Genomic DNA, 27,836 nt, shown 5'->3' with positions numbered 1-27,836 from the left:
TTGTTCTGGTCTCGATTGTGAACTGCATTGCCCAGGGTCATGCAGACCAGAAGCAAACCCCCGTCCCCCAAAAACCAGCCTGCATATTTTTGATTCCCCACCGTGACAAGCACACCCAGCAGCTCTCTCGTTGTGTGCAACGGCCCAACTGACCATGATGGCTCCACACATTAGATGCACTCCTGCCTGGATAGACAGGAAATACTGGATCTCCTGGGCCTGTGGGGAGAAGAGGCTGTGCAAGCACAGATACAGACTAGCCACAGAAACATAGATATCTACAAAAAGATTGCACTGGGGATGCAGGCAAAGGGTACAACAGGGATCAGCAGCAATGACACGTGAAAGCAAAGGAACTGTGCCAACATACCACAAGGCCAGGGAGGCCAACAATCATTCTGGTGTTGAGCCGCAGACCTGCCACTTTTACAACAAGCTGCATGCCATATTTGGTGAAGACCCCATCAGCACCCCACAAAGCATTGCGGATACCTTGGAAGAGCCCAAGTCAGAGACTTCTGCTGTGAACAGTGAGGAGGAGGAAGAGGGGAGAGATGCAGGGGGGAAGGCAGGTTCCAGCCATGGCATGAGCCAGAACCCATTCGAGAATTCCCCACAGTCTAGCCAGTCCAGCCTGCCGAGCCTGGACAAACCCAATGAAGGGGAAGGGACCTCTGTGTGCATGCATTTTCCCTTACAATGCTTAAATTTAAAGATGGCACCTGGTCCATCACCTAGTTAACATGACAACGATACCAACTTGTCATTGTATTACTCGCCCCAGAAGAGGTAGCAGACCAACCAACGGAGGCAGAGTTGATATCTGCTGTTCATTCCTCTGAAGGGTTAGGCATGGGGAAAGGGAGGAGGGCCATGTGGAGTGCTTTGTTTATGTACACAGGAATGTCCCTTGTATCCGGAGAGATCTTGGTGAAAACGTTCATGGAGGTACTCTGCAATCCTTTCCCAAAGGTTTCTTGGGATGGCTGCCTTATTTCTTCCTCTGTAGTAGGACACTTCCCATGCCACTCCACAATGAGTTTGGCTGGCACCACTGCAGTCAACAAGCTAGTGGCATATAGGCGGGGGGGGGGGGGGGAGGAGGGAAGGAAGGGGGTTTCAGGATGCCAGTAAAAGGTGAGCTTTCTGTGCCTTTGTTACTCTCGAGAGTGAGATATCAGCTAAAATCACCACTGCTTGTGGAAAATAGTGCCAATATTCAGTTCCCCTGCCCTATACTCATACCCATGGAATAGGGACCAAAATTGTATTGTTTCATGCAACTGGATTTCCTTTCTCCCACCTCGCCCTGGGTGGGACAGAGTGGTGATGTGCAGAGTCACTCCAAAACTGAAGTGTCAATAAGCATATCTTATTAAACACTTTTATTAGAATAATGGAAGGGAGTTTTGAAACTTATCCTTTCCTTTCCATTGGGACTGGAAATCCAATGACACACCTGCCTGTTTTTATCAGCAGCTGCTGACACTGCAGCCGTTGCATGCCTGATCCTGAGGAGGAGGAGAAAGAAAAGGACTAGGAAGGACATGTTCAGCGAGATCCTACAAGCCAGTGCTGCATCAGATCATGATCAAAGGGTCTGAAAGGCAGAGGGCATGGAGAAGGACGGAGCTGACAGGAGAAAGGCCCAGGAATCCCAGCAGGAAAAGGAGAAGGAGATGCACCAGGACACAATGGGGCTTCTCAGGTACCAAACCGAAATGGTGCAGACTCTGGCTGACCTACAGAAATCCCACCCTTTGCAGTCCTTAGAGAACTCCATGGTAAGCAGCTCACTACATCTCCCAGCATGCCATGCGGCATCATGGGCTATGTCCTTATCCCTACCATTCCCCACTGGGGGACAACAAGGAAAACCACAGCTTCACATACACCACCCTTGGTTCTCACAGATCAGAGTATGTGTAAGCCATAATGGGCTACATTTGTGCGTTGAAACGGCTAGAAATGTTTGCTGTCTTTCCAGTATTAAAGTTCTCTTCTATTCATTTCTGTTAAAAGTTTGGGTTGAATGGCGTGGTGGTGTTTGCACATTGGTTTTATTGCACTGTTTTTGCCACTCAATAAATTAATATGTTTTTAAAATAAAATTATCTTTCTTAGTGTAGAATGCATAGCAGTACTCAAAGCACCCAGTACTTGTAAATGTGTGTCACCACAGAACTAGGTTCAAGAAAACACCGGCTCATGTTTATAAAAGTACAGCAAACACTGCATAAATAGGTTCAGTAAAACACACAAGCATAGTTATTAATGTACAGGAAGGACTACACAATTCCTAAGAGCATCCAAACCTTCAGGCCCCGAAAACACTCCAGCACAGAACACTGCTGTGGCTGACCATTAAAGTGCTCTTTCAAAGCCTCCCTCAACTGCAGCGCTCCATGTTGAGCTCTTGCAATGGCCCTGTTAAACTCCACCTCCACCCTGGCAGCAGCTTTTCCTCCTTTGCCTCACAGATACTATGCAGTACACAATAGGCAGCTATAACTACTGGGACATTTTTCTCACGGAGATCCAATCTAGTGAGTAATCAATGCCAGGGTCCCTTCAATCTAATAAAAGCACTTTCAACTGCCATTCTGCACCTGCCAGTAGTTGAATCTTTCTTAACAATCCTGTGTTCTTAAAGATGCAAGGGTCATGCAGCTTCCCTGACCAGCCTACACTGATTTAGTGTCCCTGGTGGTCCACCGACACTTGCATAACCACAGAAAAGTAGCCCTTTCTGTTGATGTACTCATTGCAAGGTGGGCTGGTGACATAATAGAGATGTGTGTGCTATCACCCCACCACAGTTCAGGAACCCCACTGCTGCAAATCCATCCACTTTGGCAATGTGCAGGACAAGAGTCATAGTCCTGCATAGCAGGAGACAATTAATGGCCCTACACACTTGCATGACAATGGCCCCCACTATGGATTTTCCAACTTCAAAATAATTTCCCACTGACCAGTAGCAATCCGGAGTTGCAAGCTTCCAGAGTGTGATCACCACTCACTTCTCCACTGTCAGTGGAGCTCTCATTCTGATGTTCCTGCACTGGAGGGTTAGGCCAAGCTCATTACAAAGATCTAGGAATAGAGTCTTTCGCATCCAAAAGTTCTGCAGCCACTGCTCATTGTTCCAAACCTGCTTTAGGATGTGATCCCGCCAGTCAATGCTCATTTCTCGGGCCCAGAAGTGGCGCTCCACTCTCTGCAACTGCTCCATGAATGCCACCAACAACCTTGAATGTTTTTCATTATGTCCCTTAGCAAATTGCCTTTGAAGAAATTGTCATGAACCTTGTTGTTGTGGTACTTCATGGAGGTCTGCAAATACAGGAGAATTGTGTGTCCTGTATTTGCAATGTTCATGAGAGGAGTGCAGGGCACTGCAGGCCCCAGGCTTCTATCAGAGATGACTGACACGAAAAGTGCCGTGCATGTTTGTGGGATTTTAAATAAAAGGCATGAAAATTATGGAATAGGGACGGCATTACAGGATGCAGAAAGTTGCATGCTGGAAACTTGACCCTTAGCTTTCAGACATTCCTGTGTGACTCATTTCTACCTCCCATATTGTGAAAATTTCCCAAAAGGCATTGCACCGGATAGCGGGGCATGGACACTGGGATACCTACCCAAGATGCACCACACTTTGTATGGACACAAGCACTCCTGGTGAGTACATAAGCAGCCAAGTATGCATACGCATGAGCAATATATTATCTTCAGTGGTTGTACACTGATGTTACCTGCTTCAACCAAAGTTTGTGGTGTAGACATGGGAATGTGTTATTTGGAGATAAATCCTCGTTAAGGAGATTTAAGATTGGAACAATGGGCAGGAAGGTCGTTGGATGTACAAGGGTTTTAAAGTGCAATTATGGTCAAAAGAACAGGCATTTAAAAATGGCACACTCAGCATCTCCACTCCACTCCACTCCGAGTCTCAGCTGCTCACTTTATGGACATGAACAAGTGTTTGCTTCCTTTAGCTCTGCACAGCCCTTACAGCTATTGGAGAGGACGCTTGATCTGTTTTGCCTCACGCATCAACAGAACTGTCTGCCCATTGGTGGGCCTTTGTCTAAGCGTGGTAAGAGGCAGAAAGCCCCAGCTAGATTTTCAGAACTGTGATGCTGACAGTTATTAAAAACACGTTTTGTCTTACAGCAAGAACACATGATCTGGTGTTACTGAAGGAGAACCACTGCATCAGTACCGGATCCCACAATCCCATTAGCCAAATCTCCAAGGACTGGTAAGATAGGGTTACCATATTTTAATTTAAAAAAAAGAGGACACTCCACGGGGCCCCGCCCCAACTCTGCCCCTTCCCCGCCCCCAGCCCCGCCCCAACTCCACCCCTTCCCCAAAGTCCCTGCCCCAACTCTGTCCCCTCCCCTGAACGCTCCGCCCCCTGCTCCTCCCCCTCCCGCTTCCCGCGAATCAAATGTTCGCGGGAAGCCTCAAACAGGGAGGCAGCAGGTAAGCTGGGGCTGGGGCGGGGCGCGGCGCGGCCCAGTCCGGCCCCCCCGGCCGAGCGGCTCCCTCCGGCGGCCGGCCGGCCCAGGCCAAGAGGCTCTGGCCCCGGCGTCTCCTGCCCGGCTCGGCTCCTGGGGCGCCAGCCCTGGTTCCGGCCGAGCGGCTCCGGCCCCCGGCCGAGCACCGCCGGCCCCAGCGGCTCCGGCCGCCGGCTGAGCACCGCCGGCCCCGGGCCGAGCACCACGACCCCTCCCTCTCTATTTTCCCGGACATGTCTGGCTTTTTGGGATTTCCTCCCGGACGGGGATTTGAGGCCCAAAAAGCTGGACATGTCCGGGAAAATCCGGATGTATGGTAACCCTAGATAAGAGTCAGTGAGAAGTTTCACCTTTCTATTTAAATTATAAATACACAAACACCTGGTGACAAAAGCGTCACGTGTTTCTTCTTTGCATTGTTTATACATTTTCTTTACTTGTTTTTCATTTTCTCTCACTCACCCCAGTTCTATTTATTTATTTGCATCCAAACACTTTTCCTCCGAAGTTGCTGGTTCGCCTTCAAGTATGATCAGTGCAGACCCCTCCCCCCTCTAGAGATGCACCTGTATTCTCCATAGAAGCTCAGAACCCTATGGAAAACTCAGCCTTGTGGAGTCAGATGCCCTGACTGCCTGGAGCTCTGAATACTTCATGAGAGGCTAGATAATGGGGCACGGCCCCTTAAAGTGCACTCAGCTCCTTCCAGCTATTGAAGCAGCATGTTGGAACTCCCTCTCCTCTTTCCATAGCTCAATGAATAAAGAAATATGTGTTATTATACAGAATGGCCCTCTTGTGTTTCTGGCACTCAGAGCCACTCTTTATGATGCACGAGGCAAGGATCACAGACTGGAGTGTTGCCAGTGTTGTTCAGTCTATACGGGGTTTATGTCTCAGGCATGAAGAGACCATGAGTCGTGCCTCAGGTTAATCCTGATGGATAAAGCACTGAGGGCTCCAAGGATGGATATGGAGTCAGATTTGGTATCTGGTCCTTCCTGTCATTCCTGAATGTAGGAGAAGGCAAAAATCCAGTGCCAAGAAATGCTCAGGGCTGTCAAGGTCTGGACACTCAGGTGGGCTGAATGGTACCCCAGGTTTGAGCCACTGTTTCTTGGGGCCAAGAGACAGAAGAAGAAAGATGACACCCATCTTTCCCCTGATTCTCATGCTCAGAGGTCTAATGGGGATAGAAGACATACAATCTCTGGTGCGAGAGATGCTGGAGCTCAGAAACATCTGGTGCCTAAGAGATTAAGTTCCCCAGTGCCGAGGAACAAATCTTTGTCCCCAGTCACAGAATTCAAGACAGTGTGGAAATCGTTATGGCTGGTGCCAATGACACACAAACCTTCGGGCGGGTAGCTAATATTCTGAGCCCAGTTCCTTGTTTGGCATCTAAGAGATTTATTGAGGACAACCCAACTGGATCGTCCCATTAAGGACAGATTTCATTCATGACTCTCCAGGTGAAGGAGGAGCAAATACAGCACCTTTGGGGTAAGTGACTGTCTGTAGTGTGTGTTTGTGTTTGGGGGTTACTCGCTGTGTGCTGAGCTTGTGTTTGTCCGTCTGTTTGTTTGTTTGAAGGACCGTGTGCTGTGGCTGGCAGTTGGACGCTGTGAGCTTCAAAGGAAGGTTTGAAAGCTAGAAGCCTCTGTTAATTGGCTGAGCCTTAGTCCGTGGGCGGGGCTATCAAGCAGGCCAGGGCTTTATAAAGCAGTGTGCAAGCGACCAGGGGCTGCTAACAGGGAGTTTTGCAAGGGAGTTGGGAAGGGGAGCGGGAAGGGGGCAAGGGCCCCTTGCTGTTATTGTTTTAAAACTATAATCTAAACTACAGTCAAAACTTCTTGATTTAAACAAAACCCCTTCATTAACTAGGAGACAATGCAGGCAGAAGCCCAGCAGCAGAGTGGGGGCTATCCAGTTTATTGCACTGAGTGCAGCATGTATGATTACCTGTCCTGTGGGCGGGTGGCGTATGTGTGCATTCGGTGCAAGGAGCTCCTGGCCCTCAGAGACTGCGTACGGATTTTGGAGGCCAGGGTGGCGGAACTGGAGGAGCTAAGGGAGGCAGAGAGGTATGTTGATGAGGCTTTCCAGGACACTGTAGAATTGTCCCACCTCCGGTCAGACAGCCCCCGCACTGTTGAGGAGGATGAAAGGCCCAGGGAAGCAGAGCAGTCAACAGGAGCAGAGGGAAACCTTCCCATAGTTGGGACCCTCCTTCCAGATGGTGCTGGGGTTGCCTCTCGCACTGAGGTTACCTCTCCGGGGGAGGGAACTCCAGTCACTAGGAAAAGGCAGGTGTTAGTAATGGGAGATTCGATCATTAGAAACGTAGATAGCTGGGTTTGTGATGACCGAGAGAACCGTATGGTGACTTGCCTGCCTGGTGCGAAGGTTGCGGATCTCTCGAGGCATCTGGATAGACTTACGTGTAGTGCTGGGAAGGAGCCGGTGGTCGTGGTACATGTAGGTACCAATGACATAGGGAAGAGTAGGAGAGACGTCCTGGAGGCCAAATTTAGGCTGCTAGGGAAGAGACTGAAATCCAGGACCTCTATGGTGGCATTCTCAGAAATGCTCCCAGTTCCACGCGCAGGGCCAGGTAGGCAGGCAGAGCTTCAGAGTCTCAATGCGTGGATGAGACGATGGTGTAGAGAGGAGGGGTTTAGATTCATTAGGAATTCGGGAAACTTTGGGGATAGGGGGAGCCTATACAGGAAGGATGGGCTCCACCTAAACCAAAGTGGAACCAGACTGCTGGCACTTAACATTAAAAAGGTTGCAGAGCAGTTTTTAAACTAGGAGATGGGGGAAAGCCGACTGCTGCAGAGGAGCGTGTGGATCGGACAGAGACTTCTCTTACAGGAGAGTCTATTGATAGAGATTCTCTGGGTTATAGTCAGGAGCAGAGGATGGAAGAGGATAATGTAAGGGCCAGATCAGACGAGAAACATTCACATAAAGAATCGGACACATCAGAAAAGGGCAGACAAATAAACAGTGACAAGTTTTTAAAGTGTTTGTACACAAATGCTAGAAGTCTAAATAATAAGATGGGTGAACTAGAGTGCCTCGTGTTAAAGGAGGATATTGATATAATAGGCATCACAGAAACCTGGTGGATTGAGGACAATCAATGGGACACAATCATTCCGGGGTACAAAATATATCGGAAGGACAGAACAGGTCGTGCGGGGGGGGGGGGGGAAGGGGGGGGGGAGGAGAGTGGCACTATATGTGAAAGAAAATGTAGAATCAAATGAAGTAAAAATCTTAAGTGAATCCACATGTTCCATAGAATCTCTATGGATAGTAATTTCATGTTCTAATAAGAATATAACATTAGGGATCTATTATCAACTACCTGACCAGGACAGTGATAGTGATGATGAAATGCTAAGGGAAATTAGAGAGGCTATCAAAATTAAGAACTCAGTAATAGTGGGGGATTTCAATTATCTCCATATTGACTGGGAACATGTCACCTCAGGATGAAATGCAGAGACAAAATTTCTCGATACTTTAAATGATTGCTTCATGGAGCAGCTGGTACGGGAACCCACAAGGGGAGAGGCAACTCTAGATTTAGTCGTGAGTGGAGCGCAGGAGCTGGTCCAAGAGGTAACTGTAACAGGACCGCTTGGAAATAGTGACCATAATATAACAACATTTAACATCCCTGTGGTGGGAAGAACATCTCAACAGCCCAACACTGTGGCATTTAATTTGAAAAAGGGGAACTATGCAAAAATGAGGGGGTTAGTTAAACAGAAATTAAAAGGTACATTGACTAAAGTGAAATCCCTGCAAGCTGCATGGGCGCTTTTTAAAGACACCATAATAGAGGCCCAACTTAAATGTATACCCCAAATTAAGAAACACAGTAAAAGAACTAAAAAAGAGCCACCGTGGCTTAATAACCATGTAAAAGAAGCAGTGAGAGATAAAAAGACTTCCTTTAAAAAGTGGAAGTCAGATCCTAGTGAGGTAAATAGAAACGAGCATAAACACTGCCAAATTAAGTGTAAAAATGTAATAAGAAAAGCCAAAGAGGAGTTTGAAGAACGGCTAGCCAAAAACTCAAAAGGTAACAACAAAATGTTTTTTAAGTACATCAGAAGCAGGAAGCCTGCTAAACAACCAGTTGGGCCCCTCGATGATCGAGCTACAAAAGGAGCGCTTAAAGATGATAAAGTCATTGCGGAGAAACTAAATGGATTCTTTGCTTCAGTCTTCACGGCTGAGGATGTTAGGGAGATTCCCAAACCTGAGCCGGCTTTTGTAGGTGACAAATCTGAGGAACTGTCACAGATTGAAGTGTCACTAGAGGAGGTTTTGGAATTAATTGATAAACTTAACATTAACAAGTCACCGGGACCGGATGGCATTCACCCAAGAGTTCTGAAAGAACTCAAATGTGAAGTTGCGGAACTATTAACTAGGGTTTGTAACCTGTCCTTTAAATCGGCCTCTGTACCCAACGACTGGAAGATAGCTAGCGTAACGCCAATATTTTAAAAGGGCTCTAGAGGTGATCCCGGCAATTACAGACCGGTAAATCTAACGTCAGTACTGGGCAAATTAGTAGAAACAATAGTAAAGAATAAAATTGTCAGACACCTAGAAGAACATAACTTGTTGGGCAAAAGTCAACATGGTTTCTGTAAAGGGAAATCGTGTCTTACTAATCTATTAGAGTTCTTTGAAGGGCCAACAAACATGTGGACAAGGGGGATCCGGTGGACATAGTACTTAGATTTCCAGAAAGCCTTTGACAAGGTCCCTCACCAAAGGCTCTTACGTAAATGTCATGGTATAAGAGGGAAGGTCCTTTCATGGATTGAGAACTGGTTAAAAGACAGGGAACAAAGGGTAGGAATTAATGGTAAATTCTCAGAATGGAGAGGGGTAACTCCAAGGGTCAGTCCTAGGACCAATCCTATTCAACTTATTCATAAATGATCTGGAGAAAGGGGTAAAAAGTGAGGTGGCAAAGTTTGCAGATGATACTAATCTGCTCAAGATAGTTAAGACCAAAGCAGACTGTGAAGAACTTCAAAAAGATCTCACAAAACTAAGTGATTGGGCAACAAAATGGCAAATGAAATTTAATGTGGATAAATGTAAAGTAATGCACATTGGAAAAAATAACCCCAACTATACATACAATATGATGGGGGCTAATTTAGCTACAACGAATCAGGAAAAAGATCTTGGAGTCATCGTGGATAGTTCTCTGAAGATGTCCATGCAGTGTGAAGAGGTGGTCAAAAAAGCAAACAGGATGTTAGGAATCATTAAAAAGGGGATAGAGAATAAGAAGGAGAATATATTATTGCCCTTATATAAATCGATGGTACGCCCACATCTTGAATACTGCGTACAGATGTGGTCTCCTCATCTCAAAAAAGATATACTGGTACTAGAAAAGGTTCAGAGAAGGGCAACTAAAATGATTAGGGATTTGGAACGGGTCCCATATGAGGAGAGATTAAAGAGGCTAGGACTTTTCAGCTTGGAAAAGAGGAGACTAAGGGCGGATATGATAGAGGCATATAAAATCATGAGTGATGTGGAGAAAGTAGATAAGGAAAAGTTATTTACTTATTCCCATAATACAAGAACTAGGGGTCACCAAATGAAATTAATGGGCAGCAGGTTTAAAACAAATAAAAGGAAGTTCTTCTTCACACAGCGCACAGTCAACTTGTGGAACTCCTTGCCTGAGGAGGTTGTGAAGGCTAGGACTATAACAGCGTTTAAAAGAGAACTGGATAAATTCATGGAGGTTAAGTCCATTAATGGCTATTAGCCAGGATGGGTAAGGAATGGTGTCCCTAGCTTCTGTTTGTCAGAGGGTGGAGATGGATGGCAGGAGAGAGATCACTTGATCATTACCTGTTAGGTTCACTCCCTCTGGGGCACCTGGCATTGGCCACTGTCGGTAGACAGGATACTGGGCTAGATGGACCTTTGGTCTGACCCAGTACGGCCATTCTTATGTTCTCAGTAGGAGTTCCCCCTCCCCTTCATCCCAATTACTAAGGCAAAACATGGGGTTGCACTAGTGTCGAAGACTAAGATCTCTGATCACTCAGAGCTGACCTTGCTGTCATATGAGGTGAAGTTTGAAACCTGTGCCAAGAGCTCTCTGTTTCCCAAGCCTTACCCCAAATTCTTCTTGGTCGTAACCTTGATGATGATTGCCTAAATAGCAGGCCCGGTTCATCATCATAATCTGAGGGGACCCTTGATATCATTTTATCTTTATGGAACGAGTTCCCTTTCGGGATGTCAGGCTCTTTGAGCCCCTCAACCTTAGGATCAACAGACAAATCAACATTCAGGGACCGGAAACCAAATGGAAGCCATCACCAACACATTCCATTCCAAAGACAAAGCAACTGGAACCTAGAACGATGGAACCTCCCCGCATCATCTGCTCTATTCATAGCTAATACAGAGCTCTCTGCTGGTGAGAACGCCTCGGAGGGTATGTCTACACTGCAATAAAAGACCTGCAGAAAGGCTATGGTTGGCCTGGACTCACGGGGCTCGGGGCTAAAAATTGTAGTGTAAATGCTCAGGCTTGGACTGGAGCCCGAGCTCTGAGACCCCGTGAATGGGGTGGATCTCAGAGCCTGGGCTTCAGCCCAAGCCCAAATGTCTATACTGCAATTTTTAGCCCAGTGAGCCTGAGTCAATTGACCCGGGCTCTGAGACTCAGTGTCACGGATTTTTTATTGCAATGTAGACATACCTGATATGGACTTCTCAAGAACCTGATCCACACTGTTTGCCCTCCTCCCCTGATGGAATTCTCTACAGTTTCCCTCCAGAGAACTTTAAATCCTTTCAAGATCTTTTGACGAGAATTGCAGGCACACTGGACTTAGAACTGTCCAGTCCAAGAAAAAAAATGCAAAAATTATTTGATGACTTGGAACCAAAGTAACTTGCACTGCCTATTAAAGATTATCTATTGGGCTGGCCAAGGATCTATAGATGATTTCAGTTTCAATCATTCCAACTTCTTATAAGATGTATAAATTCTATCAAGTGTCCTCACATGGGTTGAATGCTTCTTCTGGCATCCAAAATCATCTTCTCTAGTTGTCTGGCACTAATGAGAAAACAGATTTAAGGAGAGTGTACAAGTCAACCCAAATGACAACGGTGCCAGACAGACAGAACTACTCAGATGCCAGGCCACTTTACAAATGAGCATCACAACTTATCAGACATTACTAGAAAGATGATTTTTATATGTGGGACAGACTGGGTCCCCCGTTGTGTCTCCTTCCAGAAAAGCAGTGAGAAGCAGCTGGGGACATTTAAACAAAGGGGCGAACAGTGGCTAAGCACTCTTCCAAGGCTGCGCATGATGTGTCTAATCGTTCTATTGCCACTGCCATAACCAGCAGAAGGGCAACATGGCTAAAGTGCTCTAGTCCCTCCACACAAATAACCCAGAAGGGAAGACCTTCCCTTTGAATGTTGGGAGCTTCTTTAGTACCTGCAAGAATGAGACCTTAGAGAAAGTGAAAGATTCAAGATTCACTTTGAAGACTCTAGGAATATAAAAACCCTCCTTCAGAAGGAAGGCTCCCTTTAGATACCACAAACAAGATCTGTTGACTTCTCCGGACTGTCAAGAGGAAACCACACCAAAGGTCTTCCTCTCTTCTGGCAAACACAGATCTCAGTCTTGTTGTCAGACGCATATGTCTTCATGCTGTGTTTCAGGCCCTCCTTCAAACACCAAGTAAAAGTTTTGGAAGTATACTTGAGAGCCTCAGACCAGTCAACCTGGATGTAATGGACATCAACCCTGTCTCCCTCTCGCTTCAGAGGCCACCTGTTCCCTGTTTTTGAAAACATGGAATAAAATTATCACAGACAAGTGGGTGTTGGAAAACTCTTGAAGTGGCTACGCCATAAAATCGCACTCCATAGTTCCAAATAATTCACTTTTTCCATCCCTCTTCAGGGATTGTTCTCGCAAAAAAAAGGATCAGAAACGAAAATTCTGCTCTGTTGCAGATTAGTGGAACCGACACACTTCCCAATCAATACTGGTGGAAAGTGGTTATTCCTGTTCTTTTCTTATTCCAACTAGACCTGGAGGGCTCCTTTCTATTCTGGATTTTAGGGCATTCACTCAATACTTTAAGTTTTGGACTATGATCGTAGTCTCCATTACTTCCTCTTTAAATCTACAAGATTGGTTTGTAGCTCTCAGCTTCAAAGACACTTATTTCTATAGATCCAGCCGACTGGCACACAGGAAGTATTACTGTTTCTGCATCAATAAGGTTTGCTATCCATGTGGAGTTCTGCGTACTGCTCAGCTGGTATCTACCAACTGCCTTGCAGCAGGCTGTACAGCAGCACAGCTAAGACGTCCATGTGACAGTGTATTTCTATACCTAGACAGCTGATAAAGGCAAAGTCACTACAAGAAGTTCAAGACCCCTTTCAAAAAAAACATACTCTCGATTCAGTCCCTGGGCCTCAGGATAAATCAGGAAAAGTCATTTTATTCCCATCTACAGGATCACATTCACTGAAGCAGACACACACTCCACAACTACAAGGATTTACCTGCCACCACAAGGCTTCAGAAGCTTCTCAGGACTAGACAACGGTTACACTCTCCACCGCAGCATCAAGTCAGAACAATCATACAATTGCTAGGATTGATGGCATCATGTATTCTGATTATTTCCTTTGCCAGATTAAGAATGAGACCTCTAAAAACCTAAAGAATGTGGACTTGAGGAAAATAAACCATCTACGTTCAAGGGCTCTTTCAAGCCTCCAACTCCCAGATAACACAGTTATCAGCAAAACAAGAAAGCAGACTGCACATATATATATACACCGGAACTCAGATCAACCAGACTGGCATAAAAGACATTCCTCCCACATATACAAATACAACACTACAAAAAAACATATAAACCACCCTTCTATGTCCGGAGGAAGTGCATTCACCATCACATCACCAACTATTCAGCTCCCAGACAAGGAGAATACCTGGGCAGACAAACTCAGCAGAACAAGCAACATGACACACAAATAATCCCTAAAGACACACTACAGGCTTGTCTACACGACTGCTTAGTGTGTGGCAAACTAGTGCACTGTATGCTCACACCCTGGCTTACTGTGCATACAGGGTATATCTACCTTGCAATTAAACACCCACAGCTGTCCCATGTCAGTTGACTAGGGTTATGGGGCTGTAAAACTGCGGTGTAGACATTCAGGCTCAAGCTCTGGAACCCTAAGTCTCCAAGACTTGTTCACTATTTCCCCATACCCCAATCTGTGGAACACGACAAATCGATCTTGTTGCAGCACAAGAGAATTCCAAATAAGCAGAATAGTGCTCCGGAGGAGGAACAAGTTGCGGTTCCCTGATCGTTATCTTCTCCCTGAATTAAAGCCATCAGTTTCTGTCTGCCTTTTCCCCAAACCCCTTGATTCAAGTGTTATTGGAAAGATAAAAGACAAGGCACATGGTTCTACTGATAACATCAAACAGGACAAGATAGTTTGGGAATTCAGTGGAGTCAAGCCACCATTTTCTCTTCCACTGGTTCTTTTAACATAACTGAGGTCTCATGCTTCACCCAGATCCGAAATCTCAGCAAAGGGAGTTTTCATCAAACTTCTATCTTTCTTCCAAGGAGACTCAGAGTTGTTAGTGCAAAGCATTTGTTATTGTTATATGGAGATATACCTATCTCATAGAACTGGAAGGGACCTTGCAAGGTCATTGAGTCCAGTCCCCTGCCTTCACAGCAGGACCAAGTACTGTCCCTGACAGATTTTTGCCCCTGATCCCTAAATGGCCCCCTCAAGGATTGAACTCACAATGCTGGGTTTAGCAGGCCACTGCTCAAACCACTGAGCTATCCCTCCCCCCAACTAGGCTGTAGCCAAGCGGAAAAGAGTCTCAGTTTTGGTGACCCGTCACAATATAACAATCTGCACCAGTGTTTCCCACAAGTGGGAATCTGTACTGATAAAAGGAGAAAGAGCAATTACCTAAACTGAAAGTTGAGATCCACATTCCACCCCCCCCAGTATTCTGAGCTTAGATGGTCTGAGGAGGAACTCAGGTGACAGAAGGTGTCCGCTCCCCCTTATACAGCCCCTCATGGAGTATTCCATGTCACAAAGCATGTGTGTTGTCCCTCCAGCAGTCAGAACTTTCCAGAGGGATCCAAGCTTCCATGGCAGGCTCAGTTATATCCCAAGAGTGGGATTTTGTTACTGATAAGCTACTCAAAGGACTCAAGTTATAGGGATACAAACTCCTCTTTCCAGCGCTCCCACAGCCTTTCATTAGCATCTAGGTGTCAGTAAATCTCAACCAAGCAGTTAAAACCCCCCGTTCTGTACTGCCAGTATGCAGATGGTCTTTTACACAGCACCCAGTGTGCTAGTAATTGACTTTTCTAGCCTCCCGCAGGCACTTTAGAACACTCCCCAGGGAAAAAGCTTAGTGCTGGTACTGTCTGCGTGCCAGGCTCCCCAAGACCTGCTTGTGCCTAATCTGCTTACTAAGAATTATACATTACTGAAATTTCTCTGCAAAGGATCTGTCCCCTGCAAGGGTGCGAAAGGCAAGTCTGACCCTGCAAACAGCACATGGACGGCAAAACACATTCAAGGAGGTGAAGAACTGGAAGCCTATCTTTTAATAAAGAAAGCAAGTTATACAATACTGAACACTGGGATCAAAAACTGCAGAAGGATTAACTAGTTAATGCAGGATTATTTTCCTGAAAACAGCTAATCTGTGCAAAGGGTTTTTAAAACCATATCTGGGTGTTACTCCTTGGGCTGAATGTACTTTTTGTAACCAAGCCTGTAAAACATAGGTAGTAACCAGATTTTCATAAATGCTGCATCTTTACTGTTAACAGCCATAGAGGAAGTTATGCTATGTGTGAGCCCTACTTTCCTGTGGCACTTGACAAAATTACCGAGGACAAGAGTGTTATCCAATGGCCAAGAGAGGGGGAAATAGCTACAGACTAGAAAGGGTCCCAACTGGCAGGAACTGGAGGGGGATCTGAACTTTCCCAACATTCAAGGATGCTCAGATTTAGGGTTTGGATCCAGGAAAATCTGACTACTGATACCACCAGATTCTTTTTAAACAGTGATAAAAAGAGGAACTAGGGTACATTCCAAAAAAGGGCACTTCCCCACTAACTAATTAATCCTTCCTAAGACCTGCACCTCCTAAAGATGCCTATTACAAGCTAATAGAAAATGTACCTTGGTCCTTTTCTGTTTGACCCCACTGAAGTTATGAAACAGCGTGAGAAAGAAATCAATCTCCTTTAATTAAAGATATTATTAACTTAATCTTATTTCGATAACCAATTTATGTGTGTAATGTGCACAACAACAACACTTAGCACTTAAGCGCTTCAAAGCGCTGGACAAATATTAACTAACTAATCCTCATAACACCACTGCAAGGCAGGTAAGGATTATCCTGATTTTACAGAAGGGGGAAAACAGACACTGAGAGATTAAATGATTTGCCAAAGGCCAAGCCACTTAGTCACTGGCGGAGACAGGATTACCACATGCATACCACTAGGCTGTGCTGCCTTGCTGCTGTGACTAATGCCAGGTCATACAGTTGCAAATAGCTGCCTTTCCCCTACTTGCTGTGACAGCTAGCTGGGCAGACTGGCCGTGAAACTGTACTGCGAGCCTTTTGGTGTATCTACAGGACACACAAGATGACCACCACAAGTATAAATACAGCTGCAACACTGAAAGCATGGGACAAAAACTCTGAATTTTCTTTCAGTGAAATACAGGGATTGGATTTTTATATAAGTAGGCTTGGAAGTATTAGGTTTTTGTTGGTAAATGATGGTAAACATCAATTTCACTGTACACACATAAACTGAAAAAAAATATTTCCATCGATGATAATCTAAATTTCAAGACAGTCAAAGAAAGAAAAATGCTGCTGAGACTTAGAGTATGATTTAAGGATATTTACTTTGTATATTTTGACATTTGATGTTGCTAATGTGTTCTAAGAGTTATAAAGTTTTAATTTTTTACATCTCAAAGTCAACTGTCATTAAATTGTTGTCTGCCCCCCCACATCCCCCCATTTCCCACAACTCTTGAAACTGTAAATAGATAAAAATTATTTTTAACTTTTTGCAACTGTGAACATTTTAATTGATAAAAATAAAAAAAAAATAAAAATAAACATCAATATTATCCATCAGAATTACAAAAATAAAAATAAAAATAAAATTTTGCCAAGCCTATAAATAAGTGAGTCACTTGGCAAACAAACATATTACACCATACGCTGCTGGAGGTGTTTATGCTTTGTACGTGAAAGATACAAGAAAGCATCCTCAAATTGTACAACAAAATGGGGAGAGATAAAGAGGCAAATAATCGGCTCTTCAGAAGTATTTTAGGAGCCTCGGGGTTGAGTCACCTATGTTAGGAGTTGGTTAGCAACAGCAAGAAAGCAGCAGACCCTAGAGGAAGGGAAATTCCCCCCCAGCCTTCAGTTTAGTGGTAGAATTTTTAACAAGGCACTCCCATGAGACGCCCCTATAGCACATCAGTGACCTATACAACTGGGAATCTTCTAAGGCAGGGGTCGGCAACCTTTCAGAAGTGGTGTGCCAAGTCTTCATTTATTCACTCTAATTTAAGGTTTTGCGTGCCAGTAATACATTTTAACGTTTTTAGAAGGTCTCTTTCTATAAGTCGATAATCTATAACTAAACTATTGTTGTATGTAAAGTAAATAAGGTTTTTAAAATGTTTAAGAAGCTTCATTTAAAATTAAATTAAAATGCAGAGCCCCCCGGACTGGTGGCCAGGACCCGGGCAGTGCGAGTGCCACTGAAAATCAGCTTGTGTGCCACCTTCAGCACGCATGCCATAGGTTGCCTACCCCTGTTCTAAGGGGTTTAAGGGAGTTAGGTACTCTGCTCAATATTTGGGGACCTAACTCCTCAGGTCCCTTTGGAAATACCCGCCTTAACTAAAAAATGATCATTTGATTAACTTGGACACAAGAGAGGTCTTTGCCACTTTAAAGAAAGCAGAGAGAATGATGGTCATTAGTAATAGTGTAGTGACTGAAAGTTGATATGTTTAGATGCTTCTTTGGTATTTTACATGAAATGAGCTTGGAGGGTCTCACTCAGATCCATTCCTAGAGGGACTGGAGTCAGCGGCGGCTCCAGGCACCAGCGCTCCAAGCGCGTGCGTGGGGTGGCAAGCCGCAGGGGGCGCCCTGCCGGTCACTGCGAGGGCAGCAGTCAGGGAGCCTTCGGCGGCATGCCTGTGGGAGGTCCGCCAATCCTGCGGTTTCGGCGGCAATTCAGCAGTGGGTACACCAAAGCCGCGGGACCGGCAGACCTCCCGCAGGCATGCTGCTGAATCCACGGGACCGGGGATCTCCCGCAGGCGTGCCGCCGAAGGCAGCCTGCCTGCTGTGCTTGGGGCAGCAAAAAAGATAGAGCCGCCCCTGACTGGAGTTCACATCACAACAACAGCATAACTGCCACCCATTTTGTGCACAGGTGCCAGGACTCAATGGGCCTGTCAACTAAACTCCCCTTCTGGCTATAAAATCCATCTCTCCAGGACAAGGATGAGGCACATTGATGGGAGTCACCGCCACCTGCAAATGCAACTGTCCTGGGAACAGAGGGCTTCAGTCTCCAGGGCTGTCAACCCAGCACTTTGCATTAGCACAAAAATGCACGGTTTTATTAATACAAATTAAACTGCTGATGCTGTAGTGGGAGAGACTAAGTGCACGACATGGAGGAGAGCTCACAGGAAATCACTCAGAGCTCTTTCAGCTATGGGTCTGGAGCACCCACAAATTGAAGAAATATTAGTCAGACTAATTAGACTAACATTAGTCTTTAAAAAATGACAATCATACCAAATATTCACATTAGAATACTGATTAGCTCTCAAAGAGTATTGTAAAGGCTGTGCAATGCTATACTAGATCACAGTTCTATACTGGAGAAATTCTAAGCGTTAGTGCCAGCTTAAAGCTTGTGTTACCATGTGGAGTATAGTTAGATTTAAGACTTCATTGAGACATACTTGTCTGTATAACTGGTATGGTGAACATTGAGTCTGGGCTAATATTTATATGGGGAGGACACAGCATGCGTTGTTCCTTTGCACCTCCTAGGAACCCATTGTGAGGAAATACAGCCACTGTGGGAGAAATAGGTCACCCTCCCAGCCGCAGGGTGAGTGTTCACACAGTACAGGGCAAAGCAGTGGATTATAGTATTAAGGAACGCGGCAGCCCAGCACAAACATGTGGGTGAAAACCCTACTACACCTGGATGAGCTAGCCATAGCTTCATTGCTTCCTTGGGGGCAGAGAGAGTTCCCTTGGCATGTGCCTGTGCTGAGTGTGGCAGGGAAAGGCCCACACTCAGCTGTTTGGGCCTCTCTTCTGCAACAATAGAAAGAGAAAGTCCAAGAATTAGAAAAAACAGCCTCAAGTCATTAATGATCAAGCCCACTTGTAACTAGGCTGTCCCCCAAACTACAAGGTGAATTCTCCATCTGTTATTTAGAGAGTATGAAAAAGATAGAGCCCCTACCCCCAAAACTTCGTAGTCTCATTCAGAGAAACTGAGACAGTGGTTCAGGTCTGAGACATTGTCAGGGAGATCGGCATAGGTGGCTTCTCAGAGGAGTGGGTTTTCAGGAGGGACAGGAGAGGAAGGACATTTGGAATACACAGCATGGGAGGATGTTCCAACCGTAGGGGCAGCAAGACAGAGGCCATAAAACCAAAAGTGGGAGAAGATAACAGGAAAGAAGTTAGTTATCCTATGTAACTGTGGTTTTTCATGATGCTATAGTCAGTGTGGATCCCATCGTAGGTGCACATGCATCTCATGTATGCAAGATCAGAGTTTTTGCATAGCAGTCTGTCAAGGGAGTGTGCCCTGTGCCACCTCGCGCTTCTATACAAGGGCATAAGGTGGGGGGCAGCTGCGACCCTATCTCAGTTCCCCCACAATTCAAAGCCCGTGTTGTTGAGCACTCTGAATAGAAGGGATGGAGAGCGGGTTGTGGGACTTGCCCCAATGACCACATCTCAAAGAACCAGTTACTGCAGGGTAACAATCCATTCGTTCTTTGAATACGTCAGTGTGGATCCCACTGTAAGCGACTGGCAAGCAGTATCCTCCCTGGAGAGTGGGAATGAATACTTCCAGCTGCATTGGTCAAATAATGATTGAAGCACTGCCCTCCTCAACTTGGCAACAGACCTGGCTATCATGACACGGTCATAATGTTTAACTAAAGGTCAGTGGGTTGCTCCATGGAGATGCCTTAGAGATCTCAGATACTGGCACGTTTCCAAAGTAGGCTGCTGCTGCTGCCTGTGCCCTGATGGAGTGCGCCTTAATTTTTGGAAGGAAAACTATCTGATAGCAGATAAAATCTGAGTGGATCATACGTGTGTGTTTCTCTGTGATGAGATGGCTCATCTTTTGATGAGCAGGATATAACCACGAATAGGTGAGGAGACATAAGGTGGGGGGCAGCCGGTCATGTTACGGTAATAGAGCAAAGTTCTTGAAATATTCGGAGAGTGTAGCTGCTTCTCCCCTAGCATTAAGTGTTGTTTTGGGAGAAGACTGGCAGGTTAAATGATAGATATGAACTTAGGGTGTGGTCTCAACACAACTTTGTCTCTATGGAAGAATGTGTGAGGAGATTCAGCCATAAGGGTTTAGACTCGCTGACCTTCCTGGCTGAGGTGACAGCAACCAGAAAAAACTGTCTTAAGAGTAAGGTGGTGCATCGAGCAATCCAACAGGAGGTTGAAAAAGAGGCTCCATAAATTTCAAGAGGCCAATGGTGAGATCCCATGTAGGAACTGGGCCTCTAACATGTGAATAAGTAAACAGGAGGCCCCTGAGGAATTTTAATACCATTGCAGCTGATATTACTGCAAGGTGGACTTTGAGAGAACTAAATGTTAGTCTAGCTTGTTTTAAGTGCAGCATGTATTCCAGGGTCCTTGGTATCAGGACCTCTCCTCGGTCCAGATTATATTGGTTTGCCCAAGGAAAAGCCTTTTCCATTTGGAGGAGATCATCCTAGTACAGGGCTTCATGCTATGTCTGAGAATTTCTTGAACCTGCCGAGAACAGTCCCTATCAGTAACGCTCAACCAGCCAACTTCCAAGAAGTCAGGTGCCACAACTGCAGCTCTGGGTGCAACAGCTGACCATGAGTCTGAGATGATATGTTTGGATGGACTGGGAGATGGATAGGAGGATGACTGGACATTTGCAATAGGTCTAACAGTCAAATTTGCCTTGTCCAGTAGAGAGCTATCTGAGTGGCCTTGTCCAGTCTGATTTTGGATATTATCCTGGGTATCAGGGGAATTGGTGTGTCACCAATGAGGAAAGCTGGTGACTCCTGTCTCATTTGGGTTCTGCCTAGCATGATAATGAGGCTGCTTGGTGTGATAAAATCTGTTTCTCCGGCTAGGCTGGGGTTGATGTTATGGTTTATGGTACAGGGCTGGGGTGCAGATCCCCAGGGAGCACAAAATGGCCTTAAGAGTCCTTTAAGAAGTGCAGAGCTTTGTCTGTCCACTTGTTGACTAGTTCCATGACTTCAGAGGGCAGTTCTTTGGTTAAGGCCTGCACTTCCCTGGGCATGCCCAATGCCTGAAGCCATGATGCTCTGTGCATTGTCATTGCCATGACCCTAGATCTGACCGTGGTGTCTGAAGAGTCTATTGCCAAGTGTAGGGCTGCCTTGGCCCCTAATTGACCTTCTAACTATTTATTTGAGCTCTTCCCTATTCTCAGATGGGACAGAAAAGGTGTCACCCTATCCTAGGTCAAAATGTTATATTTGACCAGAAAGGCCTGAGCTTGCCACTCATACTGGGAGGAAGGCAGAGGAGTAGAATTTCCTCCAAAACTGATCAAGCTTCTTTAGGCCTTTGTACTTTGGGGTGCTTTTATTGGACTTGGATTGCTCATGCACAGGTGAGACAACCACAGAGCCTGGTTTGGGATGGATGTAGAAGTACTCCAACCCTTCTGAGGGACTTGGTAATGCTTTGCTATCCTTCTTGGGTGAGTGGTAGGTATCAAGGCAGGCATTTGCCACAAGACTTTACTGGGATCAAGCAGTCCTTCATTGGGCGAGCAATCCCGGCAGGCCCAAAGATCTCAGTATGTTGAACATTTTAGGAGATTTTTTCTTGTATGACAGATGTCTCTATTTCTAGCATCTCTGCAATTGTCCTAAGAGGTTCTTGAAATTATTTGAAGTCACTCAGCACTGACCACAGCACTGATAACACTGCTGCATTGGGTGAAGAAGATGAAAGGTTCTTAGGTGGTGAGGTAGAACATTGTTATTGCTTTTTCCCCAGGCCCAGTGTTAATGGTCTGGCCAACAGTGCCTCTGGGAAGCATGATCTCTCTCTCTTCCCAGAATGAGATGGAGATTGAGTCCTAGAGGCTTACGAAGGCAGATCCCACCAAGTTCAATAAGGCCAGAGCGGCATGCCAGAGAACTATGGCAGGCTTATCTGATATTGGCCAGTTCAGTGACATTCCTGATGTGATGGTGGCTGAGTTCTGCAGGGAGAGCCAGAGCCACCAAGGTCTTTCTATTGTGTTACCCAGGGAACTCTGAGGAGAGGATTCTCTGCTCAAAGGAGGCGAGAACGTGCGGTCCAGTGATGGAGAAGAGGAACAGATCTCCTCTAGTGGCAGCACTGAGGTATGGGGCACTCTCAGTACAAGGGTCTGCTTCAATACTGGTAAGTATCTCAGTTCTAAGTTCTTCCAGGGGCACGTTGAGCATCCTCAGTGATTCTGTTGAAGGCATAAATGCCGAAGGTTGTGTCACTGGTGCCAGTGAACTTTTCCTCTGTGCTTCAGTGGTAGGTGGTCCCTCATCACTACCTCTCGATGCTGTGTGGGGCTCAGTGGTTTTCCCCCAAAGTCTTATAGAATCCTAGAATATTAGGGTTGCAAGAGACCTCAGGAGGTTATCTAGTCCAATCCCCTGCTCAAAGCGGTCCAACACCAACTAAATCATCCCAGCCATGACTCTATCAAGCCGGGCCTTAAAAACCTCTAAGGATGGAGATTCCATCACCTCCCTAGATAACCCATTCCAGTGCTTCACCACCCTCCTAGTGAAATAGTGTTTCCTAATATCCAACCTAGACCTCCCCCACTGCCACTTGAGACCATTGCTCCTTGTTCTGTCATCTGCCACCACTGAGAACAGTCTAGCTCCAACCTCTTTGGAACCCCCCTTCAGGTAGTTGAAGGCTGCTATCAAATCCCCCCCTCACTCTTCTCTTCTTCAGACTAAATAACCCCAGTTCCCTCAGCCTCTCCTCGTAAGTCATATGCCCCAGCCCCCCTTATGTGGTCTTTCCTTGTGGGAAGACACTGAGCTCCATCTGTAGTCTTTGTCCTTGTGTTCAAGGAAGCCTCTCTCGGTGCTGCACTTTGACACTGGAGGTGTTGGCTTAAAGTCTTTTCTCAGTGCCGTCTTCTCTGGGCTGGCTTTAGGCATTGTGTGTCAGCTAGACAGGGCACTCAAGGAAGATGGTCGGTTCGTTACCTGGTAGGCTCTGGTACCTGTCTCCTCTAGGTCCAAAAAGATCTTCATAGATTGTTTCAACATATGACGCTTCTGTTGTGCGTCCCATGGCTTGCACATCTTGGAAGAAAACGAGCAGCACATCTGGCACCTACCAAGTATATGACTCTCTCCCAAACAGAAGAGGCATCTGCTGTGCCTATCTTAATGGAATTAGCCTGCTACAGGAAGGGCAGAGCTTGAAAACCACAGGTTTAGAGTCTGTCATGTTAAGACATCCTGAACAGGGGACTCTGGCCATCAAAAATCACTCCAAATGGACTGAGTTCATTCATAGCGGTTCTTCAAAGGAAGCAGAAGAAGTCTGATTTATTTATTTATTTTCAAGAATTCTGAGAGGCTTAGCTGGAGTTATAGACTAGTACGTTGGAGACGCACTAGGTTCCATCTCACGGACACGGGCAGAAGGAACTGAGCCACTCCACCCTTTATGCCTTCATATGGTAGCACGTGCAGCTCCAATGGATGCTGCTGTTCATAACATAAGAACATACATAAGAACATAAAGGCCATACTGGGTCAGACCAAAGGTCCATCTAGCCCAGTATCCTGTCTTCCGACAATGGCCAATGCCAGGTGCTTCAGAGAGAATGAACAAACCAGGTAATTATCAAGTGATCCGTCCCATTGCCCATTCCCAGCTTCTGGCAAACAGAGGCTAGGGACACCATCCCTACCCATCCTCACTAATAACCATTGATGGACCTATCCTTCAGGAACTTATCTAGTTCTTTTTTGAACCCTGTTATAGTCTTGGCCTTCACAACATCCTCTGGCAAGGAGTTCCACAGGTTGACTTTGCATTATGTGAAGTACTTCCTTTTGATTGTTTTAAACCTGTTGCCTATTAATTTCATTGGGTGACCCTTAGTTCTTGTGTTCAAAGACTGATGTTGTGCACATGAGCGACTATCGTGGGATCCACGCTGACACATACTCGAACAACAATTAGGACAGCTAATGTGGAGGAACACGATGAAATACAAGCATAGTTGTAAGCTGGGTGTGAAGTTGCACAAGCCTTGGAGGGGAGGAAGAGGAGTTGGAAAGACACATGAGGGATTCGAGAGGGAGCAATAGGGTTAGAGATTCAGGGAAGCCTAAATCTGAGTTTTAAGCCAGACTCTGCGTAAGAAACCCATTTAGTGTAGCATCCAAGTGCCAACTGTATATGGAGAGACACATTCTCTCTTCATCCCCTTTCCTAAACCTCATAGAGGTCTGAAGGAAAAACTAGGAGATACCCAGGCTGTGAGTGAAGGCCCAGCAGACAAATGGACGAAAGAGCACTTGCAGTTTAAAGAGGCACACGGACAGAAGGGAGCCAGCAGCGGCACCTACCTGAGCTGTAGCTATCTGTAGAGGATTGAGAGATGGAACGGGACAGAGAACGGCGACCAATCTTCGTTGGGCGCTTGTTAAACTCTTGCTTTTGGTCAGCAAACTGGATCTGTTAAGAAAGAATCCCAGTTACACGTGGTATAAAAAATCCACTGCCTGACAGAATAGGCTAATCCTAATAGCCTCAAAGACTACATTGGAGAAGGGCTACTTGCATTATTTCAGTGGGGACTGAGTAGCCGTTTCTATTATATAATTGGGGGTATTAATTTGGGCCTAGCTTAGCACACATGGTATAAGCCCATTTCTCCTCCACAAACACTTCAAGCTCATGTTTCAATCACTTTTACCAACAGGCACACTAGTTAGAAGAATAAAGACATTTCTGTTCTGGTAACTTAGGTGCTTTTTCTAAAACTGAAAACAGCGCGGATTATTAATCAGAAAGGGGGCCCTCAGAAATCTGTAGAATTGAAGTGAAGATTATTTTATCAACCACAGACCTGACAAGAAATATGGAGACCATAAGATGCTAGATACCTTCTGTGCAAAAGACCAAAGGTAGAAATAAAGCAACCCTCATAGCAATACATCATACACTGGATTATTTAAGATTTGCCATAGAAGATGTGGCTATCATAATTCTGGGGTGTGACACTTGGAGAAACCCCCAGCCTCTTGGCTACCTGGAAAGTTGACATATCTGTATAAATGTGGTTGCTACGAAGTCCCAAAGGAGGACAAAGTAATAGCTGGATCACACAATAAAGTTAGGATCACTTCATCTCTAGGGTGGAACACGACAGCTGTTTAATAGTGTACAGGAAACTCTATGTAACAGGTCAAAAAGTGAAGGACACCACTTGCAGCTGAAAATGCCATAGGAAATATATTTTGGCAAACTGTAATTAACCAAATTGGAATTTGGCCAGGAGACTGAAGCTAACACTCCTACTCTTACAAGCAATGCTCTAGTAATGAAGGTAGTATAAATACATCATGGCAGGGCTCTGTATTTACCCCCTCCCAATGATTAGATGTGCTCAGTTAACTAGTAAAATGATGGGAAGGGGGCGGTAACTGCCAACCCTGCAGACTCAGTCTGGGATCAGAGAATCAAGATGAGTTCTTTCCATCTCAGGCATCACCATCAATAATCAAAATCCTACAGGCCAAGTTAGGCTCTTGGCAACACCTGGGCAACCCTATTAACTTCAATGGGTTTGCATACAACTGACTGAAAGATGGGAAATAATTCTACTGGAGTGCACAGGAAAGCTTAGCCTCCAGTTCATTCTCCTAGAGTTGTCTTGACTCTGCCAGGCTAACAGAAATCAAAACTGATTTGTAGTTCGTAAAGTCAGCAGATCTATTCTGAAAGCATGCAGCAGACAGAGCTGCTAAGGTGGTGCCATTTTTATATAGACACCGTGCAGAGTACAATCACACTTAGCATCCTTATTTACAGAAAAGGCTCATTGTCATCCTCTGCCAATGTGCTTCAACCCTTTCATGGATGTTACATCTCTAGGAACACCGGAGGAGTGGGTGATGGGGAGTTTTTATTCCACCCAGTCCCGTGTCTTATTCCACCCTTGAGCTCTGCTGAAACTGACAGTAAGAGGGCCAAATATAACGGTGGTTTTGTGATGTGGCCATTTGCCTAATAGGGACTGACTGACAAACCACATTCCACATAGGCCAAACAGATGCTGGATAGTAATAGCTACCAAACACGACCAGATTTTTTGCTGGAGAGCTACCATTGAAAGCTCCATTGCCCGTTGCCTATCCCCAGACCCTTCAAGTCCCTAGAAAGACATATCTTATAACTTTCAACAAAAGATTCTTTATTAAATAGAAGTTCCGTTCATTTAGAAAAACACAAAAGTATTTTGAACTTCTCATTTTCCTAACTACAATTCTCTAGCAACTTTTCACCCAGAGTTCACAAGGCACTCTGCAAGCTCTGAGCTAACATCTGAGGTGGGGACTCGTGTTTTAACAAATGGAGAAACTAAAGCTAAGAATTTATCTGACTCACTCAAGGTTACACAGCAGGCCAGTGGCAGCATCAAGGATAGATGCTAGGCAGTCTACTTACAGTCCTTCCTTGCTCGAACCACTATTACAATGCTGCAATTCAGCAAACATTGCAGAGCACATGTCTATTAGTCACAGATACATTCACTGCCAATATCTGACTTTTTATGCTAGCTAATTTTTAGCATCGATCCAAAGTCTTTTTTTGTGTGTTTGCTAACGTGTTAGAATTCTCTCAGTGAAACTGGAAATAACACTTCACTTGATAATTAAGAATAACGGGCCAAATTCTTCCCTGGTGTAAACTGGCAAAGCTCCACTGACTTCATGGAATCAATCTGCACCAACAGAGGATCTGGCCCAATAAGGGTTAAGTATTTACACCTTCAAAACACTGTAAAACCATGAATTGTGATTATTAACCTCTTAGAATATTTTAAGTAGTTGGTTCTGTTTAAGGATTTCTCCTTACTGCCTGGAACTTGATTCCTTTCTGGGAGCAGCTCAAATTCAAGCACAGTAGTTTAAGCTGCAATGCTCTATATTGCCACAAGGGAGTGCTAAATTTACAGTCCTGATGTCTCACTCCTTGCCTTAGCACTTGCAGGCAAGCAGCACTATGTCCAATTTAATAGGGATACTGACTAGGTCAGACAAGACCACTTCATCCAGAACATGGCGATGACATGAAGCCTGGAAAGCAGGTAGGGATTATTGGGGCTGATTTGGTGATACAACAAGTCTCCAGCAAGAATGCAGAGAACTGTTTTGGAACTTTGGCAAGGTCACTGGGCTAATAAAATTATTCTGCTGCAGTCATGGCTATGGAAGAAAGGCTTGTAAGAAGGTTTGCAACAGCAACACAGGTTTTTCCTCTGATAATCCTAAAGCTGGTATTGCAGGAATCCTAGAATACTCCATCAACAATAAAATTTTACTGAACACCAGACAACAAACAGAAAAAGGCAAGTGGTCACTCAAATTAATGTGAGAATCAGGAGTTGCACTTCCAGCCTTCAAACAGCTCTACTTCTTGTGAAGCGGATTCTATGCACAATGGTCTACACATGCCCTTTTCTAAGAATGCTGTTTTTCTACAAGAATGCTCTTTTCATTTAAACAGATCCCTCCATGGCTAGAAGAGCTTTACCCCATCAGATTATTGGCATAAAATGATGCTCT

The 27,836-nt window shown here is 45.3% G+C and overlaps 1 protein-coding gene across 1 annotated transcript in view; it reads right to left on the bottom strand.

The window, feature by feature from the left end:
• The window catches only part of AHCYL2 (adenosylhomocysteinase like 2), a 172,887-nt gene that overhangs the window by 30,816 nt on the left and 114,235 nt on the right, over positions 1 to 27,836 (bottom strand). Inside the window, exon 2 of the mRNA XM_065402821.1 lies at positions 24,612 to 24,720. Coding sequence (XP_065258893.1) covers positions 24,612 to 24,720 — 109 coding nt within the window. The remainder of the gene's footprint in view (positions 1 to 24,611; positions 24,721 to 27,836) is intronic.

This window comes from Emys orbicularis, chromosome 1, assembly GCF_028017835.1.
Source record: "Emys orbicularis isolate rEmyOrb1 chromosome 1, rEmyOrb1.hap1, whole genome shotgun sequence".
NCBI lineage: Eukaryota > Metazoa > Chordata > Testudines > Emydidae > Emys > Emys orbicularis.
The sequence above is the reverse complement of the archived record's forward strand: the minus strand, read 5'-3'. Positions and strand labels throughout refer to the sequence as shown.